The 26,023-nt window shown below is 37.4% G+C and overlaps 1 protein-coding gene across 1 annotated transcript in view; it reads right to left on the reverse strand.

Annotated features, from left to right (window-relative positions):
• Positions 1 to 891: 891 nt before the first annotated feature.
• Positions 892 to 26,023, reverse strand: part of DROSHA (drosha ribonuclease III) — a 69,263-nt gene continuing 44,131 nt past the window's right edge. The window contains exons 20-32 of the mRNA XM_030480812.2: positions 25,364 to 25,423; positions 23,330 to 23,429; positions 20,543 to 20,645; positions 19,118 to 19,188; positions 17,994 to 18,038; positions 15,292 to 15,449; positions 14,361 to 14,466; positions 10,557 to 10,698; positions 9,470 to 9,552; positions 9,227 to 9,330; positions 7,148 to 7,240; positions 6,283 to 6,329; positions 892 to 4,338 (exon numbers count right to left, since the gene is read on the reverse strand). Of these exons, the coding sequence (XP_030336672.1) occupies positions 4,208 to 4,338; positions 6,283 to 6,329; positions 7,148 to 7,240; positions 9,227 to 9,330; positions 9,470 to 9,552; positions 10,557 to 10,698; positions 14,361 to 14,466; positions 15,292 to 15,449; positions 17,994 to 18,038; positions 19,118 to 19,188; positions 20,543 to 20,645; positions 23,330 to 23,429; positions 25,364 to 25,423 (1,243 nt within the window). The 3' untranslated portion in view covers positions 892 to 4,207. The remainder of the gene's footprint in view (positions 4,339 to 6,282; positions 6,330 to 7,147; positions 7,241 to 9,226; positions 9,331 to 9,469; positions 9,553 to 10,556; positions 10,699 to 14,360; positions 14,467 to 15,291; positions 15,450 to 17,993; positions 18,039 to 19,117; positions 19,189 to 20,542; positions 20,646 to 23,329; positions 23,430 to 25,363; positions 25,424 to 26,023) is intronic.

The raw sequence follows: 26,023 nt of genomic DNA on the forward strand, positions 1-26,023 counted from the left end.
AAAATAAAAATCTCCAGCTTGCCTATAATTTGAAGTGATCAGTACACCTCCAGATTTGCAATCCCTTTTAATTGGCATCTTTACATGAAGATAAATTATGTCTTCAAAATACAAGGAACTAACCTATTTTCCAGTGGTAGATGGCCTATTGAGCACCTCTGCAATAATAATAAATGGTACTGAGATGTGTCCATGGCAGATGAGAGATCTGATTCCCTGCTCCACCCGCCATATTGTTATGGCAACTTTTTTTTGTTATTCTAATAAGTAAGTGCAAGTTCATTACGCGACCACCAGTTTATTTAGCAGCTCCTCTTCAGGTTATTCACTGTATTTGCTTAAATATGAAAAAACAGATAACAGAAACCAGAACACCTGTCCCCTGACACCATGGCTTACTGGCCAAGAATCATTACCAGCAACCAATGATGAGATGTGTTACATTTCATTTCTGAGCCTATTCGCAGTAAGACACCAACCATTCCAAGAGCTAAACATTTAGGCTCGCAGGCAACAGAAGACAGCAGAGCACCCTTCAACTGCAAGTTTTCACTACACTTCAAAATAGGAACCATTTTCTGGTTATTATTCCCCATTTAGGCAAAACTATTTCAAATGCTCAGTAACAATTATATAACCCAGGCAGGGGTGGTAAGGGAGAGAAGCAGGGTGGGATGTATGAGTCACAGAAATTTCTATCCCCATCAAAGTCCATGCACAAGTACAATGTATACAACCAACTCCCTAAGCTCTTACAGTGCTTTACAAGCTACCACCAAATAGAAACTTTTTACATAGCTTGTATAATCAGAGTCTTTGAAGTAGGGAGACAGATGATCAGGATTTGCCTTTTGATTTTTCCAAATTGTTTTAGCAAGTAACAACTATGCCTGGAGTCTTTTCTGGAAAACTTTATTAGCAACAGTGTTTACAGCAGTCATGGAGACCAAGGTTATCTTAGTATCACTGTTAAAATAATCTTCCAGAAACTGAAATCTTACAAAGCAAACTTAGGCTCTGCAAATAACAATGATGAATTTTATGTAAATTCAATAAAAATTCCTAATCAAAAGACCTACAATTCAATGTTCTGTACATACACACATTTAGAAGAAAAAAAAAAAAAGGAAAAAATAAATACATGCTTTCACAGGGTCTGCTGGATCCACACAGATCTTGGTCTTATTCTTCATTCATCTACTTGTACCCAAATCAAGAATCTTGCATGAAAACTTCTAGATGAGAACAGAGCACACTCTGGAGCAATCAAAAAAGGACCTTACAGCCCTTAAGCCAGACACACCTTCACATTTCCAAAAAAGCAGCCGAAATTGCCTAGTTATGAACTACAGCTGTTCCACTGATTAGCATGAGCTCAGTAATAATTTTTGCAAAATTTAAGGCAACTTATAAAAACTTTTCTCTCCTTAGTGTGTATTCTGAAGTACTGTACTCACATTATACATTCTCTGCATCTCCTCAAATTATCAGAAACATTGACACTCACTGTTTTTAGACAGTGCATACACAGAAAGACAACTCAGTTTTGACATAGAAAAGGAAATACGACTTTCTTTGCCTGAAGAAATTTTGTTCTCCTTTTCTTGAGGGCAGAAAACAAAATAAAAGGGAATCTTCCTAGCCCATGCTTATACAGTGAAAAAAAAAAAAGGGAAAATAGCCTACTCATGAAAAAATGGTTATAATCTACATTTTATTGAGAAAGACCTAAAATTCATTAACTGTAGTAGTGGAATGCAGAAATAATTTTAAGTTTTTTCATTTTCAAGCAATTCCTGGGTCAAAGAAGAAAAGAGAACAGTTCTGGATTCCTCCCCCCAAACAACATATCTGATAAATTCAATCTATTTTTATGCAAATGTTTATGAATAAGCTCACAGTTGTCTTAAGGCTGAAAAGTGAAATGATGTATAGGAAGCATTAAAGAAATGTTAAACTGTGAGCTAACAACTCCACTGGAGTACTCCGGTGATATACGACATGATGAGAGAAATTTGCACAGCAACCATACACCTGAAAATGGAGTCACTGCAAGTTCTACTTGTTAAACACACGAATCTGCTCTCAGTTAAGAGGGAAAAGTAAAATAATGATGTACACATTTACCCTTAATCCTCTGCCAATGCACCATTTCAACTTATTGCTAGGAGCAGATGGGCAATTATACAAAAAAATTTGAAATACAAAAGCCTTGAGGGCAGGGGAGTTGTTACTGGTTGCTTTTCAAGCCTGCTGCTGTTCAGAGGCATTTCCGCATTTTATTTACAGACTGAAGCTATAAGGAGTTACAATCACTTTTCAAAAGTCAAAGAACAGCAGCATCCAACAGAGAGCAGCTCCTTGCCTTTATCTTGTTGTTGTTTTAAATTCCCTCCTTTATGTTTTAATGGTTTATTATCACTTTCTAAATTACAGAATTTGTTTGTTGTTTTGTTTTTTTTTTTTTTCCCCTCTCATCCTCAGAAACGGATTTAAAAAGCATCAAACCACTAAGAAAAGGCAATCATAGAAGCTGGAAGAAGTGAGGTAGTGCTGTGGGGTCAAGGTTTAAAAAAAACATATTTAAGTGCATCTCACATTGCATGCGTACAAAAATGTGCTTATGAAAATACACTTGATTAGCTCAGAAGTGAAACTTTGGGAAGACATTGGGGTAGTCTGAACTTTTCAGCTACACTTGTGTCTACTTTGGCACCTGCAATAAAGTGCTTTCATGGATGCCCATCGCACACCTACAGAGAGGTGTTTCAGACAACCATTAAACTAGTTGCTCAGTGCAGTGTGGCCATTGGGCAAAAGTTTTCTTTCAGGAGTCTGCACGAATTCTTTGGGCTAGACCCATGTATCCAAGCTCATGAAGCTGCCTGGTATTTTACCACATACATCTTTTTTGCTTACGTCAGAAAAGACGCATAAATGACTCACCAAAAAGGATATGAAGCAGGAAGAAAATGTGCAGTTAAGGAAAATAAGAGTTGTATCTGTTTCATTTATCAGAAAAGAGAGAGAAATTACTATACCATATGTACTAAGGGATTGTTTTAACTCAGAACTCAGCATAACCGAAATGAATGGCTTGAAGCAGGCAAATTAAAAGTACAAACACCAACATCTACACTGAAACTGGTAGTCAGTGGGAAACACCACCAACAGACACAGTGGATGCTCCACTTCTGGTACCATTATGAGCTTTTATAGAAGTAACATCTGTCTGTAATACAAGCCACAGATATCAAAAATCAAGGAAACTAGGTGACTTAAAACTATGCCACCTTTGAACTATACATTGGGACAAATTCTGCCCTCCTTTGGATACAAACAGTTTTCAGTGAACCTATCTGGAACAGCACCTGTATAGAGTTTCTAATACACCATTTGACTATTATGGTCGTAGTTGTATCTTCTGGACAAAGACACCAGTTTGATAAAGCAAGAAGTTAAGAATAAAACTAAATTTGTAAACTCAGTACATTCTCTATGAAAACAGTTGTCATTTTCTTGCTTCTAATTACTTTTTTTTTTTCTCCTTAAGAGTTTCATAATACTTAAAGACAAAAAAACCCTAACCTTCCACACACACCTGTGTCACATTCCAGATGTGGTCCATTGTTTAAAACAAAAATGAGTATCTCCTTTGCTTAAATTACTGTACCAGTTTCTATAAAGGGCCAGAAGTTTATGGCTCTGGTTTAACAGATTCAAGAAGTACATTTAGCTGCAAAACTTAAGGTAGGTACATGCTTAAGTGCTCTGCTGAATTAGTTTCTCGTAACACTTTCCTCTTTCACAGCAGAGTTTATGCATTAACTTTGCTGGTCACTGGCAAAACAGTATTTGGACATAGAAGACAGTAGTTAATCAGGTTTTCCTCCTACAGGCTTTTGAAATTAATACTTTATTACTTCATACAAGACAGTAAAAATAATAAAAATAATCCCACAACTTCTCATAAAAATTGAAAGGATTTAAAACCATATCTTATTAAAAAGCCAAACATACTTTGCACTTAAAACTAAACTAAAGAAATACTATATATATACACACATTTTTTTAGAGATTATGATTTTCTATTTGATATCAACAGGCACTCTTCATTTATCATCTGCAAGAAACTAGGTTAGGTCTCCATAGGCCACAGTCAGAGTTATTAAGTAAGTAAATATGCCACTGCTTCTGTGCCCTCCTTTTATTTCCTTGCTTCTTCAGTCTCCTCTGGCTCTCTTTCTTGATGCTCTTTTTCCCACCTCATTTCTTTCAACTCTTGTCTGTACTTTCGTTCAATGAACCGTTTCTGGTGGGCCATCTGAGGAAAGTTATCTGACACAAGAAGAAAGATTTTACATTAATAAACAAACTGGTAACACAGAAATCCTTAGGTTTTTTTTTGGGTTTTTTTTTCTTTTTTTTTTTTTAACCTTTGATAAGATTAGGGGTAGGGGTGAATAATGTTATTACCATTTTTACTCTTTTATATCTAAAAATCCACAGTAAACCAGGGCTGTGTGTCATAAGACTTTGATTTCTTTACTATTTCCACATCTGTTTTTCCTGCTACAAAGCACTGATAAATCTAATACACTCACAAAAATAAAATATAAAATCCTGGTATAGCAACATGGGCAGGTATTACCTGGATTTTACATTCTGTTCCCTTAGCAACAGGTGGTCGATACTGAAAAATGAATGTGAGACTACTGTCAATGCTGTCAGGGTTTTTGTCTTGTTCTCACTCCAAAAAATATAAACCACTGGTTCCAAGCATTGTACAGATGTTTCCATAATTATTACTTTAGACCACACAGAATCCACTAGATACGCCATATTATGGCAGGGTTCCTAATGGGAAAGTAATAGTGTTGCAAAATGGAATGCAGTAAAATCTGTTCCTGAGAAAGCTAATGATTGGCTATGTACCAGAATACAGCCTTAAGAGTAGTCTAAGAGCATGGATGAGTGAAGGACTGGCTAAAACAGACTGGATGAGGCTTTAGTGATGGAGAAATAGCTAGAGGGACAGATGCTTCTGATTTCAGTCATTTTTCCACTGGCTGGTACATCTATACACTAGTTAGAACTGAAGCTATAAAACCAGCTTATGTAATCGATCAGAATTGCTCTCAATTTAGTGCACAGCTGACAAGAGTATGACATTTTCTGCATGACCAAGGTGCTGACATTCATCTGTGTGTCTGTGCTGCAGACCTACACCCTCCAGAAAACAAAGAGGTGGTGGAGTACATGGCAGCCTGCAGTTGGTGGTAAATCCTGCTGGGATCACAGAGAGCTCTGGGATCAGCACTGGCTACCTATCTGTGTCTGAGATGAATGCAAAAGGTTACTACACTGACCTTTAAAGACATAAAAAAAAATTGGAAGATGTCTCGGCAAAGGACTACTGTCTCTCTAGTTGGCTACCGAGAGAGAATTCAGCTGAGGCTCCTCAGGGAGGAGGCCCTTGGCACACCAAGCATTCTCCTCCTCTTTCTGGGTCCCTGAGAACAGATTTGTTCAGCCAGACAACACTGTGCAGAACACCCATAATCTGCAGGAGTTTGTGGTAGAGCAGAATGACTTTCTACTGCTTTGCATTATTGGCCAGTGAAATTTGTGCTTTCCATTATATACTACAGGAATAAAAGGTTTATTCATCAGTTATTTACAACTCAGGCACAGATGGGCATATTTATTTAAACCAGAAAGCAATCTAAACAAAACAAAAATGTTTTTAAATTGTTCTTGTTTTTTAAAAACACTAGTTCTTTGTTTAATGCAGTTCTGACATATCTTGTTGCTTATGTGCACCATACAATGAAAATCTGGTTTTCAGCACTGTGCCTGTAACATGATTCTTTAAGAACTCTGAAGAACTCAGCTTAGTAGCAATCTGTTTGTTTACAATGTGTTTAAGATGTTGAGAAAGACATTTATGTAATAAAGTCATCATGGCTATCATATACATAAACAAGTACATGAAAATTATTTGTAGTTAACTATTTATGCATTAAAAAAACCTCAACTAAACCAAAAAAATTCCACAAACATATACATAATAGAACAGGTGCCCATAGGGACTGCGGAGCCTCCATCCTTAAAGACAGTCAAAACTTGACTGGTAAGGCACTGAGAAACAGGACCTAACTTGAAAGTTGGCTCTGTTTTGAGGGTGGTTGGAGCAAAGACCTCTAGAGATCTGTGGTGTTCAAACAAATACGCCATGGATGTTAACTGTACATTATTTTCTTTGTTGCCCAATTATCTTACATTTTTCAAGTGCGTCCATTGCAGCTCCCATTTCCGCTTGCTGAATACTGTGAAAATCAAAACAAAACCTTGTTACATGAGATCTGTGTTGTACAGTATAAACTAAAGTTCCTGACAAAGTGAAACACTAGCTACTTTTTTTTTGTAATAAAACTCTTTGGATAACCAGTAGCTAGTAATTCCCAGAGTGTATGATATATAAGCCTTTCCATAAATATGCGAGCAATAGCACTACAGCTCCTGTAGAATATTTTTAAACTTAGATCAATAACACTAACAGAATATTCTAGTCCATTCTTCACTGAAGCATTTGCTTTTTCTTGAGACAAAAAGAAGGGAACAAAATCACAGAGGTGTGAACGCTATAAAACCAATGATATTTTAATAATCACCATCAGATTTGACAGCAGAAAGTAAGATGAGGTCTTTGTGGTTCATGGTCGAAGTCTCTGCAACTTTAGAAACCATTCTAAAATGCCAAGAACTAATAACATCAGAAAAAACCCCTGAGAGCCTTGCATCCTTAACTTGCCAGGTTAAGCTGGACTGTAATTCAGTAGCACAGCCAATGATAAAGTCGCTATTTACTAGAAGCTGTTCTGCAGTTTCTAGTCTGAGAGCCACAAAATGGTTAGCACTGCTAGCCACATTGTAGGCAAGTTCACCAAAAAAGCTTAAGACCCAAAACTATACAGATATTAAACCCTTCAGGTATTCCTGAGGCAGAAACTCAGAATAGCTTGAAAAAGGCTCTATAACTTTTCTTTTCTAAGGCCAATCACACACTTGTCTATCTCCACGGCTAGTCATTTTGGACACTGCCATACTCAAACTTTAAAACCACATGATTAATTTTTCACTATACCTTGGGCCTTTACCGCATCCTATTCTTTCTCCTTTGAAGTAAACAGCTACTGTGTATGTCCTAGCATGAGATGGTCCTACTGTCTGCAAAGTCCTGAAATAAGAAGATATGATTTATTCAAGCAGGAAGTATTAAAAACCAGAATCTGCTTGTGGCACATACATCACCAAGCTTTCAGTCTGGTCAATACATATATTTGAATTAGTGCAAAGCATAGAGCAAGGGTTGAAAGACATCTGCATAAATCACATTAACCCAGAGACTACCAGTGCGCAATAAGAAAGAGAAATTTACATAAAACACACCTAAATTTTAATGGATATATATATTCCTCCAAGTTCATTCAGGAGCACCACACGAAAATTAAAACTTTAACCTTAAACACTGTGAAAACACTCGTAAAAAAGTCATATAAACTGTGCACAGCTATGCAATTGCAACTAATCACACCAATATGACTATTGGGTGCACAAAAATTTTAGTCCCTGAGAGTTGTACAGTTACCAAGGTTTTAAAAGGATTTTATATTGGACATGATAGCTCTCTATATACTGAATGATCACAGCACAAAGAAATTTTCCATCAGCTTTGAAAAGTTACAGTATGTCACAAAAAAAAACTTTCCATTTGGGATAAAGTCTAGGACATGCATCAACAACTACCTGAAGGGGGAAAAGAAGGTAATTCCCTAGACATGTAATGAATTGCTGCTTCTGCTGTTTCTTCTTGCTGTCCCAAATCTCTCCCCACTGTCAGCTTGAGTTCTGTACACTTCCTTGCTTCTTTTTGGAAGGAGCACCAATCTCACATAAATTTTTAAAGTATCTAACTATAGTGCTCCGTCTCCATGTGCTATGACAAGCGCAAATAAAACCCACTCCAAATTTAAAAGCAACAGTACTGACTGCAGGGAAACAGATAACCCCAAGAAAAGGAATTTAACAAGTAATAGGAAGATAACAGCATATCACTAGCTCTAAGCTGTACTATAAAAATCAATTTATCATCACAGCAAAACAAAACAAACATTTGGTACTTGATACTCAGTGGGTTTTACAAGAATCAGGAATTGGTTTTATTGTGTTCATCTCCCTCACACAAGACGAAGCTGCGAGCCCTTGTATGAGACACTGAGGAGTCAGATTTGCAGAACATCAGTTGCAGTGTTAAAGCAACCATATCTCTGAAGTGCACTGTTTGTCACTGTAACTGAACTGCTACATTTCATTGAAAACTTCACTTCAGTAAATGTGACGAATGCACTTAGACTTTCATTCTTCATACCTTTTTGATATAATAATCCCAACAAGATGAGCCCTCAACTTTCATAGCCTTTATCTCTTCTTTTGGGGGCTAATATTGCACCGATTCCCACCTTAATGGAATGGATATAGATACAATATACAATTTTAAGTTTACTACAGACTCTTTGAAGCAGCTATTACGCTATTTTACAACTGAGAGAAGGGAGATCCTTCCCATCCAGCTTCAGGTATCTAACTGAGGTGTACAAGTTAAGAGGTTCATTGCCCTGAATTCTTCTATGACTAAACAGGAGGACACACATGGGCTGAATTGCGCAGCAAAAATGTCCAAAACTTGTGTTGCCCTCCAGTGCCTGGCTCTGTGGATTAGAAAAGGAGCCTACAATCAAGATGTGTAATACAAAGCATTTAGTATGTCTGAATAATAATGTAGAATGTAGAGAAGCTTTATACTATTACTGAAAATAGATGGGAAGTATGTTGACTTCATACCCAAACAGCCACTGTTCCATTCACTTCATTTATAATAAAATGAGAATAAATATAGAATTATGCCAATTTCATACTCCATGCAGACATAAAAATTTTATTTTCTCTTACAAGGTAAAATGCTTGCTAATTCTTCCATGTGATGGCTTAACACACCTAAAGCTTGGAAAACACTGGTTCAACATTTTCCATCTTCAAAGAGAGTCTGGAGGGCTTGCATAACTACAGCAAAATTAAACTACGGTAAAAATTTAAGATGTCAGATCACATCTTCCTCCATATACAGGACAGGCTGATAATTAGATCATACTATGCCAGTTCTTACTTGTAAAGAGGAATGTCTGGCTCTTTTCCTTCTGTCCTGAGAGTCAAGCAGCACTGTTGAAGCTGAGATTTAGGATCATTCCAATCTTGATTTAAAATAAACTCCTGTAAGAAGTTCACAAAGATGCTTGTATGATTGAGAGAGTGTTGTAAGAGTCTAAAACACAATAAATTGGTAAGATTCCCAAATGCATGAATGTATTAAAACATAGTGGCAGGAAAGTAGGAACCTGACTAATCTTACCTTTAGCCGTGGAAAAAAGCATACATTCATGAAAGTGTGAACATATTCCAAATCTTTATCAATGTACAGGGCAGCAATAAAGGCTGGGGAAACAAACAAACAAACAAAAAAAGGTGCTGTCGCTCATCCAAGGAGAATGTTAATGGCTTGCACATTTAGAAACAAGTACCCCCGAGTACTCTAAAGCCATATTCAATTATATTTCACAGCAGTGATCTGATGAGGGTATTATTACCCTGCATACACAGGAAAAAATGAAGTCGATCAAGAGATTAAGTGATTTACCAAAATCCACTCATTTAAAGAGCTAGAAACCACATTCATCTCCTAATCTCACATTTTAACCAGGAGATGATGGATACTTACCAATAAATCACTACCGGGTACCATAAAAAAAAAAATTTTTATATAAATCAGTCTGGTTTGTGTGCTATTCCCATTTGTTTAGAGGATTTGGCAAAAGCCAAGGGATCTAAAAGGCTCACAAAATATACCAAAATATACAAGATACAGATTAACTCTTTGCAGAATATTTATCACTGTTTCCACTTTATTCGGAAATAAATTAGCACAAACTTCCATAAATGGACCAAAAATAATTTCATTTTCATGTAGCTTTCCCTCTTGTGGAATGGCCATTTTGAAACCTCCTAAGAAACAGTCAAATGAACCCTAGAAATAGTCACCTGTTGAAGGAACTACTTTATCTTCCAACAGTAACAAGAACATATTAATGAAACACTGAAACTGCTGCTAAATAGCTCAGATTACAAACCTTAGCTTTCTGTCATGCTTTTGACCCTGGTCATGGTGACCCCCTCAATTTCTAAGCCTCTACAACTGTTGCAACTTTGTATCTGCAACTAGACTTCCTTTCATGCTTTCATACAGACTTCAAAAACGTAGGCTAGCATTCAAAAATCTGGCTTTCTGGCTTTCAGAGGTACATGCATAATTCATCTGAAAACCTGGACATACATTTTTAATAGTTATTTGGGGGATTTCTAATGGCTTTCTTAAACAAGCCCTGAGGAAAAAGAAATTGCATAAATTGCATAAGTTGGCTGTTACAACCAAATTAACTCACATTCCAAGAGATCAGCCAAAGTCTTAGTTCGAAGAGCTACAGGTCTTTTTGTCTTGTCATTAGTGATGGCAAATTCTTGCATACCCAGCTCTTCAGCCACCTTGGCCTGTGTCCTGTTGTTCACCAAAGAACTTCTCAACAACTGCAACAGAAAAACGTTCCACTCAATGGTAACGATTAGCAATACCAAACTATGCAAGGTTGGGAGAGACAGGGAGAAAAAATTGCTTTTATCCCTGTAGCCTCTCATTTCTCAGCTTATTGACATTTTGTTTCAGCCCACCTCAAGCAATTTACATAAATACACAACACACTTCTTTCTACTGTTGATTTTTCCTTCTGTTTCAATTCTTCTCACCAAATGTCATTTATTTTATGGACACATCACTTCCGTAGATGTGTCTTGCATTTAAAATGCTTGTTTGTGAGCTTCTTTGTAATCCTACACCATGGCTTAATCAGTCCTGTACTTTTTCAGCTAATCTGCATTTTTCTAGTTTAAGTAACACACAGTTACAGACATTTTTCCACAGGAAGTATAAACATACAACATTCTGGAGTCAGTAGAGCAGTCCCTAGTAAGAAATACATAGGCAGTTATTAAAAAAAATGCGCATTAAAGCAAGACAGTCTAGTGTTTCAGAACAAGCAGATGAGGAAGCTGCTCCATTCATTTTTGGCCAGAGAAGAAAATGCATAGCTGGGCAGCCTGTATGTACTTTTTGCTCTATGAAGGCAGTATAGCTGAGCCATTGCATCCCTGACAAAGACTTGGCTCTAACATTTTCAGTGTATGACAATGTCCAGGACACTTGGTTCTCCAGCAGAGTTCTCCAAAATGCTTAACCCTGGCTCTAGGCAGATTACTTAAATAAACATAGAGCTCTATCAACAATACAATCGCATACAGTTTAAAGGAGTATTCTGGAATTTTACAGTTCCATACAATTTTCTGAACCACTGGCTAAGGTGAGAATTTTTTCCTGTTCCTTTTTGCTTTAAATAAAACAACATTAATCTAAGAAGTCAGGGATATTATAGGAGGTGGGGGTGGGAGGTAAAGAATGTCCCTCCTTCCCACTGTTTATGTGTAATCTAGACTTGAGAAGCTGCATGCACATTTTTTCTCTGTCTTCCATATCACATTTGCTCAGCTTATTAGATACAAGTTATATGCTACCTGGCTCCAGCATGTCAACCGAGCTTATGAAAAATCAAGATTTATTCGCTGCACTTGATACTTCATCTCTGACAACAGATAAATAAAGAACAATATGTTCATAATTTGTTTGGCAATGATGTATGAAGCCAATAGTCACAACTTGATCTTCATAAACTAGGCAGACTGCAGATAGGATTATTACCTGCCTCCCTAAGCTCTGGTTAAACTCATTTTCTACTTGTTCCTTTCCAAAACTCTTCCCTTTTATGTCCTTAAGATAAAAAAAACAACACCTTCCCCAACAAAATCCTAACCAGATATGCAACCTATGAGACATAAGTGCAGTATCACATGACAAAAATCAGTTATTTGTAACAGGAGAAGAAGGATCTCTTCTGAGGTGTTGTTTGCAGAGTATTCATTCTGACGGGACCCCCAATCATGATTAGTAGTATCATAAAACAAAGAGCAATGTAAACACTACACAGTGAATTAAAGATGGAAAGAAAAAAACTCCACCAAACCAGCTATATTTATAGTACTGTGGTTATCAAGTTGATATCAATTTGACTCCCCTACAAGTGTGTTCTCTACTGCGGGAAACTCAGTTCCCCTTACTGATACATTGAAGACACAGTATGTATGCCTTTCCAGCAACCTAGTCTCCATTCTGACAACACACAGCCTGCATCACTGCAGATGCTATAACGTGAAGGATGCTCAACTGGAACTTAAAACTAATTACAACACAATTTTTTTTTTTTTTTTAAATTATTCTTCCATCATCACACAACTTACTACTACCCATGACTGTAGCATAAGCCAGTACTGGGGATGCTGTATCTTCCAACAGCTAACAAAATTTCATCCTCTTTTTTAGCAGATTACTTGACTATCTCAAAATGTGTAGGCAAGACTACATTCTCCTTTCTTTTTTTAAAATACACTTAGTTTACAGGCATTTCTCAACATGTAATCACAGCACACTGGTAAGCCACTGCATTGCTAGTCAAATCTTCCTATCCTTAGCCAAAATTGTCCTCAATACTACCGATACCATTCAGGTGATGCTCTGTTACCACTTCAAATGTAACTACATTCCCAGATGACAGGAGAAAAAGAGCTCAGTGTTTACTGTTTCTCTTCAGATCCCACATCATTGGTCTCCTCTATCACAAATGTCTTTTAATTTAAAAACATTCTATGACAATTTTCTTTTTCACTGCATGCACATCCCCAGAATTGAACTGGTTTTTTTCTAGGCATTGCCTACTGCCTAAATTAGTATCTTTACGTGTTTTCAGCATTCATTCCACTGTAGCTTTGTAGTTTCCCCTAAGAACGTGGACTGTGCAACTCGTTCTACATGCCCTAATCATTAAATTCAGCAAAACGGAGATGATCTGCTCATTGTTCTGAGTATTTGCACCCATTAATAGCAACACTTCATATCTTTCCTGCCTAATAGTTCTTGAAAGATTACCTTAGTGTAACAACATTGATGCCTAGATTCTTAAAAGGACCCTATAAAACAAAAAACCCCACTAGTCTTGGATTTCTGCCTTATGCTTTTGTTCCTGTGAAGAATACGACAAGGTTCTTCCCCTGTTAACTTTTACTTCAAAAGCTCAGGCTTTATCTACTCTATCTCCTGAATGGTGTAGAAGAATCCATACAAAGCTAAATTAAATTTAAGAACTGGTGAAGAAAAATTAAAATTACTTTTAGTCAGAGCATGTACCTTTCTCTTGTAAACAGCTTTACCCCAAACAACCCAAGCAGCATATTCTTGAAAACACATTGCCTACTAGAGACTTGGCATCACCATCCCTTTATTGATTTGAGAAAAACATTCCAAATAGCTAAGAAACCTCCAGTGCTACTTCCTAATTTTAACTAGGAGACGATTCATATTCCTGATACCTGCATTAGTTTTTTATTTTAGTCAAGACTTGATAACTAAGGAAAATTTAGTAAAGCTAAGAAAAATTTCTAACTCACAAAGCCACAGCTGTCTAGCTGGAGTACTAAATGAATCAATCAGGAAAAAAACTACATATAATACCACCCTATGTTTGAAGTACTGTAAATTGCTGAAAGATCCCCAAACTGGGTTTTTCAGAGTCCAGATAAGAGAGGCAGAAAGGCTACAGTAATCAACAGTAAAATTAAATTCAAAAGCTACCAGAGGAGCTCCAGATTGAAGACAACAGGAAAAAAAGACTAAAATAGATTGCAAAAGCTTCTTAATCAGGAAACATAACCCTGCCTGGTTGCAGGTTCAACAGACTAGAACTCATGAACAAAAAAATGGCATGTCATGTGCCTATTTTAAATAAATGGTTTAAGACACCCATCTTTAAACAAGAACTAGTCTTCTCTCCCAATTTAATCACTGATACCCTTAAAATTATTGATCCATTTCACAGACAGAACAAAAATTATTGCACTGGGCTCATAAGTCACTGTTTCCTATTCATTGCAGTGCTCATGACTTAAAATTAACAAAGCCTTATTAAGAGCAGTGGTTGCTGAGGCTTCTTTTGTTAATCAAATCCAGAATAATTCACTAGCAGCTCCCATAATTTCAGTCTCCATCCCACTCATGCTCTTCTGGAAAGCATGATTGATGGCAGTCTCACCGTTAAGTGCCCTTCATGATGATCGGGGAAATGTATGAATAAATATTCTGTGGCTACCAACTGCATTATGGAGTCACCCAGGAATTCCATCCTCTGGTTGTGGCCTCTGAAAAATGAGACATCAATGCAGCAAAATCGATAAGCACTCAGGGAGGAAAAAACAAAACCAGCATGCACACGCAAATTAAAATAGTGATGTGAAAGTGAGTATAGCTCATTTCCAAATGCATTTAAGACAATTTTCCAGTGTTAACCAGGTGAGATGAAAACACAGTTCATTACTGTTGTAACACCAACTTCCAAGGAGAAAGCAAATCAGGGTAGCTACACATAAACACAATTATTAGATCACAGATCTGGGACTAACTGAAGGAAAAGAGCAGCTGACATCAAGTTTGTAATTAGATAAGATCTCTACCTGCAGCTTAGAAAAATGCAATAACTTCAAAAGAGAAAAATGTCTGTCCATTCACGAGAAATAACAGGATCAGGGTTTAAACTCATGTGAGATCCTGAACTGGGTAACCACTGGTATGGCTCTACTGTTTGCTTTAAAATGGGGCCTGGCAGCTCTACACACCACAGAACACAAGGGCTGCACTTGGACCAAAGGGCATGATTTTACTTATTTCCCCTATCCAAATGTACCTCCAAGTATGTTTTGCTAGTGTCTCAGGAGTGATGTGCAAATATCAATGATGCAGGAAGCTCAGAAGAAACAACAGGATGGCTCTCTAACATTCTCTATAGTCTTTCCCAAGGTATCCACTACTGACTACTGTCAGAGATGGGATACTGAGCTAGGCAGGCTCTACTGAGCCATAGCTGCTCTATTCTCTATATAATCTACAGTTTGTTTACAAATAAAGCCATTTGGGATATTAACAGAAGGACCAACAGAGCTACATGAGGACTCTTGCTGCAAACTCACAGAGTCAGATGGTTAAAGCCTACTGTCCTCAGAGTGAACGCACGTGCTAGAAGCCGAACATGAGTAAAGATGACTCCAATTGCGTCCTCAAACTCTGTAAGCTTTTGAAGAACTGGAGACGTCTCAATGAGTTGCCTGTCAGTGTTGGACTCCTGCAGCTGCAAATAAAACGAAGTGCAAATAATTACAAACTGACACTGTTTCAGAACTTTTCAGAGAAGAGCAAGCCTTCTGTAAACCAAGGGCAAAGAATACAGTGAACATATCATTCTGTGGACAGGAAACTGAGTTTCCTTTGAGTTTCCAAGTTTCCTTTGGCTTTCTGTCTTGGATAATTACTACTCAAATATATTACTACTCAAATATGTTACTACTCTGATATATGCTTTTTTAACATTTAAGACATTTATAACGTATGGCTTATATGGCCCTGTCTCTACATGTGGATAGCAAGGGCTACTTACTTTCACAAAACATGTACAATTGTATGTGTCTGAGTTTTCTAATATTATCACATTGCTGGCAACTGAGCAAGATTCAAAAATTTTAAGAATAGGGCTGGCAGACTGACAGTATGTCAAGATGAGACAGAACTCAAATCTATTTCTCCCACTTTCCTTTAGTATCAAAAAATCAAGAATAAATACTTATTATATGAAATTCAAAAGGGCACAATAACATGAGAAAATTAAACTTGTCGCTTTGGGTCAGTATCTTATCAGTTTCTTGTCTGATGCCCTTGATGTGGTGACACTTAAATGGCTTTCTGGATCTGGGAAATGGCTTAAGCATTTCCTCCAGCCACTCTGGGCATCTCTCTTTTATAGCAATGCGTTATAGGAGCAATCATCCAGATGAGGATGCCTAAAGGAAAAATAAGAATAGCCACAGCTTTTTCAAGTGGCATTAAGATCTATTTTCGTTTGTTGTCTGCCCCTTTTCTATTAATTGATTATGTTCAATTTGTCTTTTTCCTTAGAAACCACTGAGCTTTCAGCTGATGTTTTCACAGAATTACATATCCCGGTGTCTTGGGTTCAGCATCAAAATCCCACGCTTGGGTCAGTTTGGAGTTCAGTTGTATGTGGAGCTGAGACTGCTTTTTTGCTTCCTCGTGCAGTCGTTTATGTTTACCTACATAGAATTTCATATGTTTTTTTACTCCACAGTTAGGCACTCCTGCATTCTTGCAATCAGACTGCAATTCTTCAGCCTGCTACTGTCCCTGCTAGCCTGAATAATTTGGTATTGTCAATAAACTGCTACCTCATTGTTCATCCTCCTCCCTAAGCTGTTGATGCGAACAGCCTGCACTTCAGCAGAGATCCCTGGGGAAATCTGCCAGTGACCTCCATCCCTTGTAAGATGTGTCATTTCACTCCTGTTCTCCATTTCTTATGTTTCAGCCATTCCTTTAAATCTTGTAAGCACTGACAGTATTAGCTAGGGTTGCTTCTTTTTAATTATTCTTTGCTTTTTAAAAAAAAAAAACAAACCACATTTTTTAAAAGCTTTTTGTGAGTGCCTTTCCAACAGCCTCTTAGGAAACCCAGCACACAGTATCACCTGCAACATTACATGCGTTTTTGTATCCTCTAAAATCTCCTATTCATTTGTGAGGTAGGACTTGTCTTTGCATGCAGGATAGCTAGTGCCGAATCTCAGAAGTTTATTTTCCCATTAAGACTCTTTTCTATTTACACTCAAGAGAGTTGGTCATAAAAATGCTTCATGTGCACTGATTTGTGGCTGAAGATTTGGTCTATGTAGCCATTGCAAAATTCATACAAATATATACGACATTTCAGATGGAGGCCTCAAAGTGTCCTTCTGCTGAAAGGGTGTGCTCATAAAAAGTTTCAGAGTGAAACTGACTGAACAAAATATTAGAGATTTGGTTGTACAAAAGAAACCTCTCAGATGTTCATATGACCCTAAAAACCTTACTGACTGGATGACGATTTGAATACAGCTATTCTTGCAGCAGCCCTGCACACCTGGAAAATACTACCATGTTTGCTGTGAAAACAAGGAGCTACAGTGCAGAGGGCCTCTGTGATTTACTCTGGGTCTACCCCAGAATTCAGTCAGGCAAAAAGGACTGGAAAACCACCCTCTCAACTTCTAGCCTTGTAAACTTGCATCCTTCAATACATGGAGCACAAATCAGCCTTCAGATACCTTCATAATTTCAGTGTTTGCTTGGTAATAAAGCTACTGGAATCACCAAAACCATGCTATCATAGGACACACACTCAAAAATAAAAATCAGAATCACACTCTTATTCCATTCAACTAATGTGCCTTCCTACTATTAAGATTTTAGTCTTAATTTCAGGTTAAAAAAAATACATGTGCAGACTGATTTTGTACTCATTTCCCCAAACTTCAAGAAGATGAAGAAGCCAACAAGAAGCCACCAAAACATTACCTCTCACTAGATTTGTTGCATAAGTACAGTTATATATCAAACACGAGTCAAGAGAAGGTGAATGATTAATCCTCAGAGAGGCACACACTCATGACTTATAACACTACCCCCCTCCCAGAAAAAAACAAAACACAAAGGCAAATATATATATATTCCTTTGGCTACTTTTTAGCAAAATTTCTGAGATGTCATTACAATGGAAACCTATGGAAAAGCATCCCAGAAAATAAAACTGAGCTATAAAATTTGCTACAAAAAAGGATACACTTACTTGGAGTGGATGTAGTGGATAATTAAGCCATACATCCCGCAGGTCCTGCAAACACAGAGAAATGCCTTCAATGCTCAAGGGAGTCATTTAACAAATTCCACAGTACTAAATAAAATGTCATTACTTGAAATACTGAACTATTTCAGATGCTGACTCTGCTTATTGCAAATTCAATAGTGCTGGCAAACTAATTTTTAAAATCGTGTATTTGCTGTTCAAATCGCCTGTAGTTTTCCCAATTAGCTTGTGTCAAAGAGGTGGAAAAAACCTTGAACCAAATAAAAAGTGGTTAAAGGAAGAAAAAGATCTGTTTAAGCCTCAGGACTAACTTTATTTGCAAGTACTCTTCAGTAGCAAGTTAGACTTCACCAAAGGCAAGGACTAAAAGAGAAAAAAATCCCCACTCATTTTCTTCTATTTCACATAGGCTTTTTCACTACACTGAGCAGCAAATAAGCATAGAGTTACAATAGGCTTCAAAATGTTTTCATCTCTAATAAGGTTTGTCATTTCACTGACTCTCAGACTTTCAAGAGGAAAATACTGTATAATTCATCCTATCACCACTGTCACGTGTATTGTCCCAGCAATATGTACTGGTTACTTCCCTTAGGTTAAATTCCAACTAACAGTGATCTAAGATAGAGGATGCAAGAATGGATCAGACTTTAATTACGCAAGAATAAACTGGATGAAATCCCCTGCATTTTTTTTTTCAAAGATATGTTTAAAACTTTTAGTGGTGGGATGATTTAACTGATGAAACAAGAACAGTTGCTCTACATGCGCACCCTTTCCCAAAGCATGCCTCCTGGATGCACAGTACCCATCTCTGTTGTTAGATCAGAATGTTGAATGGAAGCCTGCAGGTTTCCCATGCCACCCGTCCACTCCTACCTAAGCCAACCAATAAACAACACACCTGAGGAAACACTAATATTTTTGCCTGAACTAGTGCAGCTTGCTGTCCCAAGCATGTTATGCTACATTCAGTTTCCAGGAACTAAGTACAAAAGGTTTATGTATACCTGTTTATTTGTGATTCTCAAGTAAAACAACAGACAAGAAAGCATGTCTTCAGTTATTTTTTAAATGGAAATAAAATCATATAAATACATAAATACCTTGTCATTGAAGAGTAAACGTCCAAATAATTGTTTTGCTTCTTCTAGGCTCCCCTCTAGATAAACAGCTCCTGCATGAGGGGACCAATACATCAAAGGTCAATAAGGAATTAATACTTAGAAAATTATTAAGTGCAAGGAAGTCAAAGATCTCTGCCTTCTTCGTCTCCAATACATTTCTTTTTTAAAAGCATACTTTCTGTAGTATAACCTGATTTTTTGAGAAATTTAAAGCATGTTAAATACTGACATAAATCAATGGTCATAAGGTGCACAGAAAAAACTGAAATAGTTGAATTGGTGATAGAAAATGATACATCCAAAGGGTGAAGTTAACAAATTGGGCTAGAAGTAATCTGTTTCTAAAAGTAGTTCCTAGTAATCAGCTAACTATATCATATATATAGACAGTAAAAGCCATGAAATACATGTTGATAGCTAGCAAATAATTTCCATTTATTCTGTGCTTTCAACATTATATTTTGCATACAAATGATGTGTCAGGACTATTCCAAACCTCAATGTCTTCACAATATCACAATAATATATTGTCTGATGATGTGTCAGGACTATTCCAGACCTCAATGTCTGCCCAATATCACAAGAATACATTGTCTGAAGTGGAAACTCTGCCTCTCAAGAGGCACCTTACTGCTGCCTTGTTTGGTAACTGTGGTCAGGCAGTCCTGGTTTCTCCTCCAACATAAATTTATCAACTAGCACAGCCAGTCACTAATCAGCATCTTCATGTCCAACAGCAAATTTGACACAACTCCCCTTCATCCTCAGCTAGAGAGTTTCGGTAGCTTTATTACACCAGCTGTGGTGTACTGCCTTACTTTTTGTTTGTAAGGAGAATGCAAAGTATTCACTTGGCAAATGTCACATTTGACTCACAGGAGGTTAGCAGGGCAGAGAGGAAGCAGGTTGGTGACTTGGTTGGGAGTGCCTGGTGCATTCAGAAAGCAAGCTGCAGTTTAAAATGCAGGGCTCAAATGCGACTCTGCATTTTGGAGTTCTGTGCAAGTACTATTGGAAGCAGTGAACCTGCCCTTTTCTTGCCAGGCCATGGTGACTGAACTACTCCCCTCAGACAACTGCGGGCGGCAGGCCATGGTGGCGCATGAGAGGTGGAGTTCTGTGGTGGTGGACAGCAGTGCTGCACCACAACTGCATGAAATTGGCACATCTTCAGTGCATGGGAGGCAGGGTTTGGAAGATGAGATTTCCTTAGTAATACTTCACACTTATGTTACACACTCAGCATATGTGCATGAAAGAGACAAAAAAGATTTAAGAAACTTTACTATTGCCTCTCCTTACTAACACTACTCAACACAGACCCATGTCTCCTCCACCACAGTCAACATGGCATGTAAAGATATTAAAACAATAACTCTGCACACACAAATACACATGCTTTACCTATTAGGGCTTCAAAGCAGTTGGCCATAGCATGGCGGAGATCTGATTCCCTGCAAAGGTCTGGCCCATGAGCATAAAGCATAAATCGATCTAGCTCCAGCTTCTGCAGAATATGTGGAAAGAGTTAAAACCATGGTTTTAGAAGTACAAGAGTACCAGTTCTAGTCACCAGAGTTCATTACTCTATTATGCAGCTACTGGGTTTGAGGGAACTTTGAAGCTTTTCTTCATAGTTTCAATTCAGACATACACTAAAATTAGAAGACTTCATACCTATCAGAGACAAGCAACTAGACTGTGATAGCATGGGAACACTAGGAATTATCAAACCAAATTGTCAAGGGAAGCTAGATCAAAACACTTTACTAGTGAGATTTAGGAATGAGTTCAAGAAGAGCGCTGAAGGTGTGACAGGAAAATAGGCTGATACCAACTGGGTGGTACAATGCGCTTTGTTTCTTGCTGGTAGTTTGCCCTCATGTAATTTCCCTTCATAAATACCAAAGGGACATTCAAAGGGAGGGGAGTTAACACCGAGGAAAAAGATTTTGCCTACAAGAATAAGATAAAGTAGAATAGTGAGGAACAAGAACTCTGCTGGACACAATCCACTGAACATCTGGCTTTTCCTTTAAGAGTGTCAACAGGTGGCAGTAACAAAGGCCTCTGGGCACTGCAAGCAGAAGACTTGATATTTTAATCCACAGTGCCACCTAGCTTCCTTACCTCTTTCAAATGCGTATCAGTAACATTCATCTGTTGCCTACATCATAGTAGTTCTTGCCAGTCAGAATATCAGGTAGTGAGTCAGATATCCTACATATTATATGATAATTCTGCTACAGAAATGCAGGCAAGAGCTACTAGATTCTCTTTACACAGTCATCTTTTTAACACAAAATCATTATTGAGATTTTTAATGAAGAGATTTGTCCATCTTGCAAAGTTTTAAAGGTTCTTCCCAACTGGGTGTAAGTTTCTACTGACTAATTTCTCATTAACTTTCAACTGCATCCTCCTGGAGTATATTTAAGAAGTAAAAAGGAAGATTAAGTTGTTTGAGGTGCATGGTTCAGACACGCTGCAATTGGAAAAAAGGAGTCTTCCATTTTCAATGAATGAGAGCCTATTCACTGCTCCAGAACACAGGACATTACTTCTTACTCTGTTCCACTGCACTTTACATAGAGTGAGGAGCACTCATTAGAGTCAACATGAAAATGGAACATTAACTGGTTTATATCAAATTTAAATTTCTCACAGATTATTGTCATTTGTTCATGTTAACAGGTGTTGTTTGGGAGTTGGTTTGTCTCCCCCACCTCCAGTGACTTATTTCTATTTTCAGAGTTTCCATTCAGCTTTTTTTGCTTCTCATTTTTTGATCACAACATGTTTCAGATTACTTTTAAAATTTCTGCTACAATGCCCCTTAGAAGCTACAGAAATGTATCATTTGATCCTCAGTTAAAACAGCATTCCACACACAAGAGAAGTTGAGGAGTTGAGGATTATACTGAGTAAGTAAACCGAACACAGCATGATACTGCAGGGAATAATTAAAGGGGATGAAACCAGGAACATTGTATAAGATATACAAGAGGAAAAAGGGTAAGTTGAGAAATCAGGAATATACGGATATCTAATATTTATAGTTGCATCTAATGTAAATAAATACAATTTAAAAAATGTTGCAAAAAATTTCAAGAATTGTCCATGTACAATGATAAAAGCTGTGAACAGACCAAGAATATATGAGCTTTCCGGATGCAGGTTTTTCAATAGTAGCATGAATTCAAATGTCAGGTGGTTCAGTATCATATTTGTAGGCAAAACCTCAATTTGAAAATTTTAATCGATTCATGCTTATCTAAAAGAAAGCTTTGGAAGAAAATTATTGTGTTCGCTCCCCTACCCTGTGCCTCTCCTGAGAATTAAGCAAAGAGATGACATGTTAGAAATCGTGCAGTTTTTTCCCCAAAATCTCAAGATTGGATATGCTTGTTTAAATTACTGAGTGAACATGAACAGAGAAGATTAAAAGAGCACTTGAAAACTATTAGCAGTGGACATGTGTACGTGCATGCACAGCTTAATACATGACATGAGTAAGTCTCAGACTTTTTTTTTTTAAAAACACGCCAACAAAATCAAGTACGAATGAGGGAATACCAGATTATCTACAAATAGAGACTTAATAAACTTTCTACATCATACTCACACCCCCCTGTATCAAGTAGAAATGAAAAAAGTTCCATCATTCACAGAATTAAATGAAATAAAATTCTGAGGCATCTCAATTTTCCCCATGAGATAATACAAGTTTTCACCGAAAGCCTAACATATTTCTCTTTCGTAGTTCACAGTGAATCTGAAAATGACTGTGGTTAGGGAGCAGGCAAAATTATTATTTCCCTACTTTCTCTACCAACTGCTGCCATGTTTTCCCTGTGTTTTCTAGCAGGAAGTCCTTTTATAGAACAACCAGCTTGGTTCTTTTTCTTCACTAAATTTCTACTATCAGCTTCATTACCTGTGCAATATGAAGGTAAATATAGACACACTTTCAACATAAGCATCCTAAAAACTTATCCTTCTGCCTTTGAAGAAAACTCTAAGTCCTACTTCGTCTTTAGAATCTACTTTCAAAAGGAAAAGAGTTCCCATATCCCATATCTTGTACACAAAACATGCTAAAGACTCTGATGTTCAAAGCAGATAGATCCCTAGTGCAATCCATAGTATCCTACGTCTGGGTGTCAAATACAGAGACATATAAAACTGTACCTTAGCCAACATGGCCAGGTGTTGGTTCTGTACGATGGCAGTGCGGTATGTTGCTAATCCTCCTTCCTCCAGAGTGGGAAACAGGTAGTACAAATGGACACTGGCAAAACAAAAATCAGATCAGGTGCTGTCAGCATTTGGTTAAATATGCATCATGTGTGCTTCTAGTGAACAGTGCTTTTCCCTCAGATCCTAGTTGGTATCACAGGTCCCTTCCTAAGGTGGCAACTCAGCTTCTAAGAAGGTAAATGAACAAACATTAAAACAATGCTCAAGAATATTTGACCGGATAGCACTGGCAGCAGGGGAGGAAGAGTGCTGTTTCTCTACTGGCCAGCACATATTCTCCAAATCCCTGCAATAACAATGCAGTTCCCTCATTAGAAAGCATCTACACAGCAGCAGCAGTGGGTTCAGCAAGAATTCAGCAAGAAGCAGGTGGGTTCATTCACCTAGGGAATGCTGAAGAATAAAGCACAAGAGAACCATCAGCCTTGAGAAACTCCTTGTTGCAGGTACACAATGCTTTAAGATGATACTACTGATTCAGGCTGAATGGAGTGAAAAGAACAGAACTCAACAACCTCCTGTATTTATCAAATGTGTGAAGTCATTAATACCACGGGAGGTGGGGAAGGAAGGGCGGGAGTAAAAATCACAGGCCTTTTACTGCCTTTAATGATATTTGTCATCATGCAAGTAAGATACTTCATAAAACAGAAACGAACCAAAAAAAGTAATTCAGTGACCCAAATAAGATCTGAGTAACAGATAAATGATTCTGAATATCTTCGTATATGACTATCTAATCTACGTCAAAAAGAAGTTAACACAGAGAAGGTTTTCAACATCCCACAAGTAAGGCAGTAGATGGCACTAATAATTAAAATATTATATTAACGCAGTACACAGGAAGAAAAGTGCAGATAAATGCAAGATTATTTAAGGACAAAAACTGCTATAAAACTTGGAGGCAATCTATTCAAATATCACAATTCACAAAAGCAGAGACCTGAAGACTTAAATAGGTGCTTACATGCTCTACTGAATAGAAATGTAGCTCAGGGTTTTTTCTGAATTGAGACAAAAGTTAGCTCAGAAAGTCAACTGATGGTTGATGAACAATGAAAAATGCAAGACATTTTAATCAGCAAGTCTTCTATCTTATCAGCCTGTACTGTTGTATGAGAGAAAAGGCCATGGGTTTTAAGGGCAGTGGAGACCTTTCTAGACTAATAGCTTTTAATAATGAGCAGCTAATGGCTAACAAAGGCTAGTAGAGAATCGAGATATAAGGGCAGTTCATACAACAAACTTGCTTTAAGAGAAGATTTACAGTAAACAAGACTACTCCCCTATTAAAAACAGTAGAACAAGCAGCTCAAAATGGATTAGAATCTTTTTTTGTGTAAACTGCCTGCCTCCAGTACTGGGGTAAAAGAGGCCCATGGAGGTAACTGATAATATCCCTGTATTTTTCATCAATTTCAGAATACTCAAACCAGATCAAAACTGGAACAATTTTTGACGAACTATAGCTTTTTGTTATTACTTCTAAATAAATTACATTTGTGTTTAACTATTTTCTTTACATACAGACATTACAGCCTGCTTATAGACTACAGCTCTAATAACTGGAAATATAAGAACTCCAACACATTCAATATTACCACTAACTGCTTTTTACTTGCAACTAGGGAAAAAGAACCCATGGAGACAAAATGGCATGCCAGGAAAAATATCTTTCCTTTAAAAAAAAAAGGGTACAAAGTTCAACTTGTCTGTAGCCGAATAATCTCTAACTCCAATCAACTTAAAATTGCACTCCATGAAACAAACTCTAGATTTTTCGTTTGTAATCTTCCTTGTACCGTCAGCAGTGAAGTAATTTTGAAGAGAGCTATGTGCAGCTCCAACCATCAGGCAGGATTGCAAACATACACAGTCATAAAGCAGACCCTGCAAAGCTTAATAAGCCCAGTGATATGACAATACCACACAAAGGTGAAAACTGTTAAAGAATTCCCTATTTACCTTGTTAAGAACTCCACCACAGCATCTCCCAGAAATTCTAAACGCTCGTTGTGGTTAATCCTGAAAAAGGCATTTCAAGGTTTACTATCAGCTAAGTAACACATGCTGGTTATTTACACAATACAATTAAAAGAGACCAAATCAGAGCTGATTGCTAATCAGGCATGATAGACATTCTTGCAGCCTCCCCCACCCTCTCTGGATTACAATCCTTTCCAAAACAGAACAACCACTACATAAATCTTGAAACTCAGGACTGACATCACCACCTTTCAAATTTCCATATGTTCTTTTCTGAGCTGTTGTCAAAGCTTAAATGAAGAAAGGAAACAGTACCGTTGACTGGCACTGAGGTCGGGTTTCTTTTGTCCATCCGAGGGCATCAGGTGATTGAAACAAACAGCTTGGCTTCAGTCTTGTACATGCAAATAGGGTGGTGTATGCAATTAATATCAACATCTACAGAGTGTGATGACTCTGCAACTGATTCATTGGTATGGCAAAGCTAAAAAGGAGTATTTTCATTTTTCAGCATAGCACCTTTAAATGCCCTGTTTTCTGCAACTTCCTTTGAGATCAAAAGCAAAAAATGGCTGTACAAGAAGATGCATTCAAAGATGCCATTAAGCTAATAGAATTGTGTATTTCCTTTGTTTTCCT

Source organism: Strigops habroptila, chromosome 1, assembly GCF_004027225.2.
Source record: "Strigops habroptila isolate Jane chromosome 1, bStrHab1.2.pri, whole genome shotgun sequence".
Taxonomy (NCBI): domain Eukaryota; kingdom Metazoa; phylum Chordata; class Aves; order Psittaciformes; family Psittacidae; genus Strigops; species Strigops habroptila.